This window comes from Antechinus flavipes, chromosome 1 (assembly GCF_016432865.1).
Source record: "Antechinus flavipes isolate AdamAnt ecotype Samford, QLD, Australia chromosome 1, AdamAnt_v2, whole genome shotgun sequence".
NCBI classification, from domain to species: Eukaryota; Metazoa; Chordata; class Mammalia; order Dasyuromorphia; family Dasyuridae; genus Antechinus; species Antechinus flavipes.
In genome coordinates this window covers 263,812,860-263,823,495 of record NC_067398.1, presented here as the reverse complement: position 1 = coordinate 263,823,495, position 10,636 = coordinate 263,812,860, and the positions used below count along the sequence as shown (strand labels likewise).

At 37.0% G+C, this 10,636-nt stretch overlaps 2 protein-coding genes across 4 annotated transcripts in view; one reads left to right on the top strand and one right to left on the bottom strand.

Annotated features, from left to right (window-relative positions):
* Positions 1-118: 118 nt before the first annotated feature.
* On the bottom strand, positions 119-7,640 carry THUMPD1 (THUMP domain containing 1). Its single transcript, XM_052001504.1, has 4 exons — positions 7,317-7,640; positions 3,807-3,981; positions 3,032-3,280; positions 119-1,765 (listed from the first exon to the last, which is right to left on the bottom strand). Exons 1-4 carry the CDS (start codon positions 7,545-7,547, stop codon positions 1,335-1,337), a joined length of 1,086 nt encoding a protein of 361 aa, XP_051857464.1. The 5' UTR covers positions 7,548-7,640; the 3' UTR covers positions 119-1,334.
* The window catches only part of ACSM3 (acyl-CoA synthetase medium chain family member 3), a 37,042-nt gene continuing 33,442 nt past the window's right edge, over positions 7,037-10,636 (top strand). For 2 of the 3 annotated variants that reach the window (XM_052001488.1, XM_052001485.1), the window contains exon 1: positions 7,037-7,243. The gene's annotated coding sequence lies outside the window, so the exon portion shown is untranslated. Of the gene's footprint in view, positions 7,244-8,202; positions 8,299-10,636 lie in introns of those variants that run through there. The other variant, XM_052001498.1, reaches the window with a different exon arrangement.

Genomic DNA, 10,636 nt, shown 5'->3' with positions numbered 1-10,636 from the left:
ATCTCTGTACTACACTATCAAGATATTACTAGTTCATGTTCCACCCTCTTCCACATGCTGCATACCCCTCTACCCATCTCCCTCCCTTTCCCCCCCCCCCAAAAAGCAGAGGAAACACTTATTTCTGTTAAGAGAAATTTACTTTTGCATTTCTGAAAAAGTATCAATGAAAATCAAACAATATCTAGCAATGGGTTACAGTCCAGTACTTAACCAAAAAGATAAGGAAAAGAATTGTGCCTTGAGGATATTAAAAAATTACAATTAGCATTAACATTAATGAAACTTTACCTGAAGATACACAAAGAGTTTACCTTCTTTTCTATAGGGTAAGATAATCTGAGCCTATCAATGAAGTGAAAGAACCAATCAATTTGCACCATAGAATTTCAACATTTAAAAGTGAAATATCAATGTGAGAAAACAGTTTATAAAACTGAAAACAACACTTTATATGGACTAATTCAGTTTATCATAAAGCTTGATGTAGTACCAATGACTAACTTAGGTAAGAGTTGTCTATGAAAAATATGCTGCATTCAGTTAGTACCAAAATCACAGAAATAAATATGAAAGAACTAAGACTCTTGAAAATGAAAAAAATATATATATATACATATATATGTATCTTTCTGGAGGAGCTCTCAAAATTAACAGAGGGATCCAATTTTATAGCATCAATTAGACAACGTACAGACTAGATGGATATGGCTGTCTTTATACACTCAGATTCTTAAGTTCCAAGGGATCCTGAAAGTGATCTTATCTACACTATTAAAATATCTTCTTCCTTGAAGCTGGGAACCAGCTGAAATTTTACATAAAAAGCATCTTCCCCCTATTTCCTAAATGATACTGTTAAAAAATGTGCATAAATTTTTCTTTCAAGTTATTCCACACAAATCCTGAAAAAGACATTCTAAGAATTGAACAATTTCTAAATTAAACTTTGCTCATATATGAAAAGTTCTAATAGGTTTAATCTTCCTATTTTTAAACAATGGCCCAAAAACTAAAATCCTACTTTCCTTTAAGAATTTTAGGATGTTGTCCCCACTATTTCCAATCTAGATGATTTTTAAAAAATGCTTTTGGGAGTAAATAAACAATTTAACCAATTAATCACTTCCTACTAGGGGGATGACCACACTATTCTGTCCAATGATTCAACCAGCAGAGCTACTGGTGAAATATGGCATTGCATAACTTTGAAAAACTTTAAACACACCTCCAGGGCAAGTTTCATTACACAACAACATTCTCAACTTGGATAACTTATTTTGTCCCCATCTTTGGAATATGCCTCTTCTCTTACTAGTTCCTGTCTCTAATGATTAATTTTTCTCCAAGACCAGGCCACTTTCATTTGATTTAGAACCTTCCATAACTTGGCTTCCATTTTCAGATTTGGTTCCTTTTTCACTTTCTCCAAGCGACTCCTCCTCTTTATTACCCTCTACTAGCAACTGGGGATTAATTTTTCCTTCTGCAGAGTCACTTTCTTTTGACTTGAGATTCTCCTTTTCTGTGTCTCCAAATTCCAGTTTTGCTTTGTTTCCATTTCTTACTTGTGCATCCTGACCAGGGTTTGGCTGAGACCCCTCTTTGTTAGTTTTGACCACTTCCTGAAGGTTGTATTTTCTGAACAACATGTAATCTTTGACAACACTCAGGCAGCAGACAGCCTTAATGATTTCCACCACAATGGTATACTGAGGATTACTAAGATCGACTTTATTTTCAGGATTGAGGCAGCCCACTATGCCTGCAAGAGAGAAACAAACAAAGAATTTAGGCTGAGAAGGATTATCATTAGCTCTGTGAACATGACAGGCTTAAGTTCCTCCCTTTTTCCCCAGCTTTTTGTATTTCTGATTTGTGCGAATAACATATTCAAATAAAATTTAAAATCATTGCAGATCTGCAAAGCAATGCAGATGGGGTGCTAAAGATACCTGTTGCTGTAACTTTGTTTTAACTTTTAAGCTTATTAATAATAATAATATAATATATAATGTAACATAATACTAATAATATAAATAATAATTTAACCTTATTAACCTAAAACACAACTTTTTAAAGTTGTCCTAAACATAAAGGTCAGGATTATTACAATGTATTTTAAAGACATCTTAATAGATTTATCAGAGAATCATCCTGTTATGATGGACACAAGTGCTGGACTTGCAATGAGAAAACCTGGATTTGAATCTCATGTTGGAAATGATGACCACCTACGTGACAGACCTTGGACAAGTCACTGAGCTGCAGTTTCTGAGTTTGGTGTTTTGTTTTCCCAAAACCATCAGTAAAATGAGGAAGCCACTTTCCATGAATTCTTTAGGTTCCTTCCGCTTTAAATCCATGATCCAATAAACAACTAATTCCATATGTAAAAGCTCTCATTCCAGGAGGGGAAAATACTTCAGATCTTGAAAACAATGTGACCAACTATCACAGATGCATTTAAAGAATTAGCCTGACACCCAGCGAAAGAACTCTGGGAGATGACTATGAACCATTACATAGAATTCCCAATCCCTATATTTTTGTCCACCTGCATTTTTGATTTCCTTCACAGGCTAATAGTACACTATTTCAAAGTTCAATTCTTTTTGTACAGCAAAATAACTGTTTGGACATGTATACTTATATTGTATTTAATTTATACTTTAACATATTTAGCATGTATTGGTCAACTTGCCATCTGGGAGAGGGGATGGGGGGGAAGGAGGGGAAATTTGGAACAAAAGGTTTGGCAATTGTCAATGCCATAAAATTACCCATGCATATAACTTGTAAATAAAAAGCTATAATATAAATAAATAAATAAATAAATAAATAAAGAGAATTAGCCTGACAAGAGACCTTATAGATAAGTATATCTTATCCAGATAAGGAAACAAACCCAGAGTTTAACCATTTTGTCCAAGATTAATAAGAAATGGCAAAACTCAACCCCAAACTTCTTTTTAAAGCATCTTACTACCCCCCACACCTTTATCATGCCCCCTTGTTACCTGAAACATACCTGCTAGTTCTTTAATAACTTCTTCTCTGCTCATGTGACTATTATTTCGTGCTTTGTAAATAATCTGGAATGTCCCTTTATTTGGTGCTTTAAACCAAGGTTCCAAGAAAGTTTCAGCATATTTTTTCATATCTTCTAAGAAAGCTTTGCATGTTCCAGATATGGGCAACATGCGCAGAATAACCCGCGTTTTCTTCTTCTTAGTTGTATACATATCCTTTAGGATATGATGAACAAGTTTCTCAGGTTCTTCACAGAAAAAAAGAAAAAAAAAATTATGAAAAAAACCCTAATGAATTCTTATATATTTTAGAATTTTTTCCTAAACCATCTTATTATCTTGTTATTAAACTCATTAGGTAATTTAGCAGAGATCTTAAGATTTAAAAGGATTTTGAATACTATCCTAAGAAATGTTATTTCTCTAGATCACTGCAATTATTTTGGTGAAAACATGAGTCGAATGGGAAAACCAGAAAAAACTTTCATGTGCTGGCAAACATTTTTATGTTTATAAAAACTTGTACCATCCATCAGTATTATCTCATTATTTCACTGCTATAGTGACATTAGCCTTGAGGAAAAATATAAATCTAGAAAGATGATGTGTTCACACCATGAGCTAAGTCATCATATTCAAGTCATGAAGTGGGTTGTTGTTGTTGTTGTTGTTGTTTAAATATGTTTACACTTTGGTACAAGGATATTTCCTATGCAGGTCAATATGGTGAATTAATGCAAATTTGTTATATTAGAATGTCTAAGACTCACATACCTATGCCAAGTGTTCTAATGAAGACCACATTATTTGCTCCACTTTCCAATGACTGGAATCGTCTTAACCTCAATTCCGTAGAAGCCTGAATCTCACTGACTTCTTTCTTCAAAGCAGCTTCTGCATCATCTTCTTCCTCCTCACTTCCAGATGGTTGCTTATCCTTGTCTATAAACTGTTTGCATTAAGTTGAGAAGCTTAAATAAAGGTACCAACCCAGATTTAAAAGCAGTAATTAAGCAAGCACAAAAAAACTTTGGAAAGAATAAAGTAAACTGCCACAACGAAACTTTTATTATCTGAAAGGAAAATTTTCCTTTTGGGATGTGGAGACTTAACATTTACCTGCCCCAGCCCCTCAACTGCAAAATAAATCTCTACCCTACGTCCATCTCAACCACTGTCATATCTAACATTTTTCCCTTCAAATTTCAAAGATTTTTACAATCACTGAATTTTATTTTACCACAACATGTATGCTTGCTTTTTACAAAATAAATATGCCATTTCATGGTCCTGGTTTTTTTTGTTTGTTTGTTTTGTTTTGTTTTTTAAGTAGACATTCTAGGGCTTTAGATGAACTATTTATAGCACTCACTAATGGGGAAACTGCAAACAGGGCTTGGATACCTACTAGGGATTCCCCTGTAGGAGAGGCCATGCCTAGTTCTAAGTTAAGCTAGTTATACCAACTTGATGTTGGCCAAGTTACTTTCCTCTCTGGGTGGTTTTCAGATTCAACTGGGAAATGGGGATCTGACCTCTAAAATCTCCTTCAACTTTCCCTTTAGTAGGGATTTGATTATTTTTGTGTCAGAAACCCCTTTGGCCATCAGATGAAACGCATGGACCCTTTCTCAGAATGATTGTTTTGTTGTCTCCATTCATACTCAAAAGAAATGCCAAATTTACAGTTAGAAAAAAAATTTTTTTTTTAATTTCAAGTTCACTGGACTCCTGAAATCCATGGAGGGATACTAGTTTAAAACCCCCCTTCAGTCACCTGGGAATTTCCTAAATCCAGGTCTGCTAGGCCACAAGATGCCAAAATTTCATGTCCATTTATGCAGCACAAGAGTCTCTACCTGGGTTTGAGGACCAGGGACCCTTTGGACAGGTTCTTTCCTGGGACCTCAGTTTTCTCATCTTTGAAATTCATGGATTAGACCCCAATGATCTCTGAGGATCCATGAAGCCCTCAATCTTGGGATCCTAGGCATTGTCTTTCAAAGAATGGGGCTGATCAGGAGGGTTCAAGGCTCCTCCAGAGCCCTCAGCCTCATGAGAAGAGGGAAGCCAAAGGGCCTGGAATAAAAAAGCAATCTGCTTCTGAGCAATGGAATAGCACTTGTTCCAGGGCATAGATGGATGTATGGATACACACACACACCCCATACAAAAATAAAGGAAAAAGGAACTTGAAAATATGTGTATACATATACATAATGGATACATATATACATAATGTACATGTGCACATACATAAACATAATATGTATACTATATATATATAAAGGGGCACCTTTTCCCTCAAACACAATGCCACAAGAGTCAGCATAATTTAAAATGTCAGTGGCTCGATAGCTAGATGGTACAATGACTAAAATGACAGGCCTGGGCTTAGAAGACCCGAGTTTAAATCCAGCTTCACTTATTAGCTACAATACTCTAGCTGAATCACCTCACCCTCTCTGCCTCAATTTCCTCATCTGTAAAGTGACCTGTAGAAAATAATGACAAACCACTCCAGTATCTTTGCCAAGAAAATCCCAAATGGGATAATAAAGAATCAGACATAACTGAAACAACTGAACAGTGCTAAGCACTGTGCTAAGTACTTTTTATAAATATTACCTCATGTGATTCTCTGAGAAGCAGATTGTATTACTATCACCATTATACAGCTTAGAAAATCGAGGCAAATCTAGGGGAAGGGATGGGAAGAGGGGGGTAAATTGGAACAAGGTTTTGCAAGGATTAATGTTAAAAAATTATCCATGCATATGTTTTGAAAATAAAAAAGCTTTAATTAAAAAAAGAGAGAGAAAAAGAAAACCGAAGCAAACATAAACTAAATGACTTGCCTGAATCTAAGGTTGAATTTGAACTCACATCTTCCCAACTTAGCTGCCCCACAACATAACACACACACTCTCTCTCTCTTAACACACTGTACATGTAAATGTACATTTCTGTGTTATTAACTTGTATGTATATACATGTATACATGTGTCTTAAGACTTTGGAAGATTATACATATGTATAGCTACAAACATAAGTACTTGAAGACTTTATGAACACCTAGTACATGTATTTGCATGTTTATATATGTATATACATACACACAAATCCACTAAAACTTTTGGAATACCGTGTGTGTGTGTGTGTGTGTGTGTGTGTGTGTGTGTGTGTGTATACATACACTAAGATTTTTGGAACATCTCCTATATATGGCAACACAAAAATATACTTACATACAAGTATGCTAAAATTTATGGGATTTTTATGTGTCTGTATATACACATGTACATTAAGACTTTAACAGTACAGATGTAGGCACATAAAATATATATTTATACTTAGAGAAACAAGTAAATGGAAACTTTGGGTATACTGTGTATATGCACACATACAAGTACATTAAGACTTTTGAAACACCAGAACACCAGGTATATTACATTTGTGTACATATACACATGCAATACATATATACAAACAAGTACACTAAGGCTTTTTGAATACTCCATATCTATGGATGTATACACACACACGGATTTCTGAACAATCCTTACGTGTGTGTACAAATATATGTACACTAAGACTTTCCAACATATGTGAGTTGTATATATGCATGCTAAAATTTGAAAAACCTTACATGTGTACTACACTAAAACTTTTGGAACAACCGCACATGTATGTGTATAATCTCTATATCTAACACACACCCCTACACAAATTCCTTCAAAACACCTGTACATACACACATGTATTACATACACGTGTGCAAGCAGATAAGTGAAAAATTTTGGAACTTACATATTATACGTACATATACCTTTATTAGGATTGAATAGTCTTCTATGTGTGTTAATATACATACATATATGTATATACACACACACACAGTCTTTTGGAACATCCCACATTTATATATATGTATATGGAGCACTGCAAACTTTAGAACACTGTACTAGCACTTTTATTGCTTTAAAAAGATGTTCCAATTATGACGCGGGTGCCAAGTAAGAAAGCAAGCACAGCAGGCTAAGAGGGGCGGGAGGAGTCCGGCGGAAGCCACGCCCACCATGCCTCAGGTTGCGCTGCATTGGGGTGGAGATCCAGAATTCGGCAAAGAGGAAAGCGGGGCACCTCTGCGGCCTCACCAGCGCCTCCTAGACCCCTGCGCCGGTTGCCTCAGAGCAGACGAATTCAGGAAGGTCTGAATATGGGGCGAGCACTTCTCTTCTCCGCACCCCGCTAACCCCGCTCCTTCCCTCCCCTTCCTTTTACCTTCTCAGGCCCATACAGGTCGTCCCCGTACTCGTTGAGAAGGCTGTAGGCCTCCTCTACGCACTTGCGCTCATTCATGTTGCACGTAATGAGGATGCCCTGAAGCCCGGGTTCAAGCTGCCTCGGGCCGCCGCCACCCCCGCGCCGGGCTCTCTTAGCCTGCACGTACTGGGCCTTCCCTCTTCGCTTCACTCCTCCCGCCTGTGGGAGCTGCTCCGCGGCTGAGGCCATCGTGAAAAGAGGGGGGCGTTGGAAGGGGGACTATGCGGGGCGGGAAAAGAGCAAAGCACGCGGCAGCAGTTCCAAACCACGTGCTCCTTCCTTGGGGCGGGACGCGGGATTATGACGCCAAATCCTGCGCGAACACTTCCTTCCAGTCCTCTCCCCGCCCCTCACACGTGGAGTGAGAGAAAGAACCCAGACAGGAGGAATCTCTTGATTGGCCAAGGAGGAATGCAGGGCGGGGCTAGTGGTTTGGAAAGACAGAATTCAAATGCTTGATTGGATAGTGAAGTTCCTTAAACCCACCCTTGTCCCTTGTGATTTGCCCTTTGTCCTACTCTTTCTGGGTGTGATTCCGGGCTAGTGTGAAGATGCTGGATTTAGCGATCGCTAGTTTACAAGGGGAAGGGCTTTTTTTTTTTTTTTTTTTAAGCTCATTGCCCTCTCATTGGCCCTCACAGCCTGATTAAATCTGCCCACTTTCTTACTGAAATGTTACCCAAACCATCCCACCTCCCATACCTTGCAGCTCTAGGGTAGAAATTGCGTGAGAAACAAAGATCTTGCATTCAACTACTGGCTCTGCCACTTAACTGGTTTTATGACCTTGATAGCTTTGAAGCTGGAAGGCATCTGGGAAGTCCTTTCATCTAATCTCTCATTTTACTGGACCAGACAAGTTGTCACTTAGTTGAGGCATTTGTGCCCTCATCTGAATAGGTATCACTTTATGGTTTGATGGTGTTTTCTTCACAACTTGGTGAGTTAGGTTATAATTATTTAGGAAAAAAAGAATATGTTATATGTCAATCGTGCTGAGACATAAAATAGAACTCTCTTAAGGAGCTTCCGTGCTTATGGGGAAGACAACAGGTAGTGTGGAGATTTTTAAATTTTTATTCCTCTTGTAACTTCTGGTTAATATTAATATTAAAACCTTTCCCATGGGATGTGAAAATTTCATTTAGATCCTTAAACATTACTTAAATAAGAAACCAGAGAGAATCTGTCTTCGGCTTCTTGGTAACAGCAAATGCTCCTTAATCCCTCTACTTGTGAATGTTCTTAGTTTACCTATACAGTTTGTTTAACAAAGTTTGTTTCTTAGGAGATGTATGAGATTATGACTGTAAGTTTGTTCAACTTTTATGACATTAAATATATGCAATGATATATCATCTCTAACTTTTATGACCTAAGAAGAATGCATAGAAATGTGTTTTATGTAAACAAATTATTTCTCCGACATAATTCTTCCTGTGAAAGGGATTGTGAGATGCCTAATTGAAGTTCAGTTTTTTTTCTGAGCCTGAACCTGTGGGTGAGCATAATGATAAAACCTTGATTTTTAACCACAATAATTTTTGCATTGTGATTAATGCACAATTGGCAGCAGTTATCCATCCCATGAGCTCAGGAAATATTTTCTCACATAATCATAAAATAAGTGGTAGTTTGGAAAGAAGAACACGAACAGTTGGGAGATTAGAAAAGGGTTCATGAAGAAGATGGTACTTGAGCTGGGTCTTTGAAAGAAAAGATTTTATGATGTGAACTTGAGAATTCCTTCTAGACATGAGGGAAATCTTTATTGTCCATTAAAATTTCAGTTTTCAACTAAAATAAGGATACCATTACTTTTATTTCCCACTTCACAAGGTTGGGATTAAATATGTATAATGTGGTGGGAAGGAGCTGATCGTTGACATCTAGTCCCCGTAGTCCAGTTGGTGAAATCACCAAAGAAAGACAAAGTATTAATGTATTTAATTAAGAGCAAAGAAGGGTTATTTTATTACCGATGTTTTTGTATAAAGAAGTTCACTTTGATGAAATTAAAAATCAACCTTATCCCTGATGACCTGTAAAAAGCAAAATGATCAGGTCTGAGACAAGAGAATTAAGCAATCTGTCCTTTGCCACTTTGTAGAAAGGTCAGCTATGGGAGAAGAACCCAACTCTTGAGAAGGAAATGGCTTTTCTATTGTACTTAAGCCAGAAACTCTGCATGGGGGGGAGAATTTAGACAGGAGACTTCTCTCAGAGATTTATGCACACAAATTGCTTAACCTAAGTGTCATTTCCTTCAAGATTCTGTTCCTGACCTCCAAAATTACTTTGTATTATTTTTAATTACTATTTGTGAATATGCTTTCCTCCTAATAGAATATAAATGTATTTTGAAGGATATGCCTTGCTTTTGTGTTGTTATTCCTTCTGCCTAGAACAGTACCGGACATTTAATGTGCCTTTATAAATGCTTGTGGATTGATTGATACTAAATCATATAAAATTGGGGTCAGACAGAGTTAAAAGGGATCCTAGAGATGCTCCTCTCTTCCTGAGTAGAAGGAATTCTCTATGAAAAAAACAAAACAAAACACCACATAGATGTATATATTTGCAACACGTAGAATCAGAGCATTGAGATGAAGGTTAAAAATAGATTGAGGTGCTTTCATTAATAGAATGGGAAACAATTTTAACCAATCTTCCACCACATAGATATATTTCTCTTTATTATCTCACATGCCCTTAAAACACTCCATATTCAGCAAACATTTACTAAGCTTATATTGCATTCAAACCAACCTTCTAGGCATTTTCAGAGTTGGGGGGAAGGGAGGGTCTGGATCTGCAGCTTCCTTGGAATAGGGAATTCCCACTGAGGAAATTCCCTCTGCCAGGGCAGAGCATAAGTTTTAGAGGGGTTCTTGGAGAGTACTGAAAAGTTAAGTGACACACAGCATTATACAGTGTGCCTGCTTACAAGCCAAGACTTGATCCTATGACTTTTCAACTTGAAGGCAGATGTTCTCTTTATTAATTCTCAGGGAGATACCAAGACTAAATAAGATAGTTCACCCACCTATTTGAATACATTTTAGTTGGCAATAAAACGTCCTCAAATAACTGTAGTGTAATCTCTAAAACAAAGCAGGTAAAAATAGATTTGCTTGTTGCTGACTGCTTTTGTATCATGAAGTTGTTAGGTAAGAATTGCACAAGCACTTTAAATCTGCTAAAGTTTAGAGAAAGGCAAGTTCATTTCCAACTGAGAGAATAGAGAAAGGTTTTCAGGAAGGAGGTAGCATTTG

Bases quoted from the DNA above. Each gene is read 5' to 3' on its own strand.
- THUMPD1 (XM_052001504.1), bottom strand. From the start codon at position 7,547: ATGGCCTCAGCCGCGGAGCAGCTCCCACAGGCGGGAGGAGTGAAGCGA. The intron at 3,982-7,316 runs GTAAAAGGAAGG...TAATGCAAACAG, and splicing joins ACCTGTATGGGCCTGAGAAG to TTTATAGACAAGGATAAGCA. The intron at 1,766-3,031 runs GTATGTTTCAGG...TCTCTCTTGCAG, and splicing joins AGTTATTAAAGAACTAGCAG to GCATAGTGGGCTGCCTCAAT.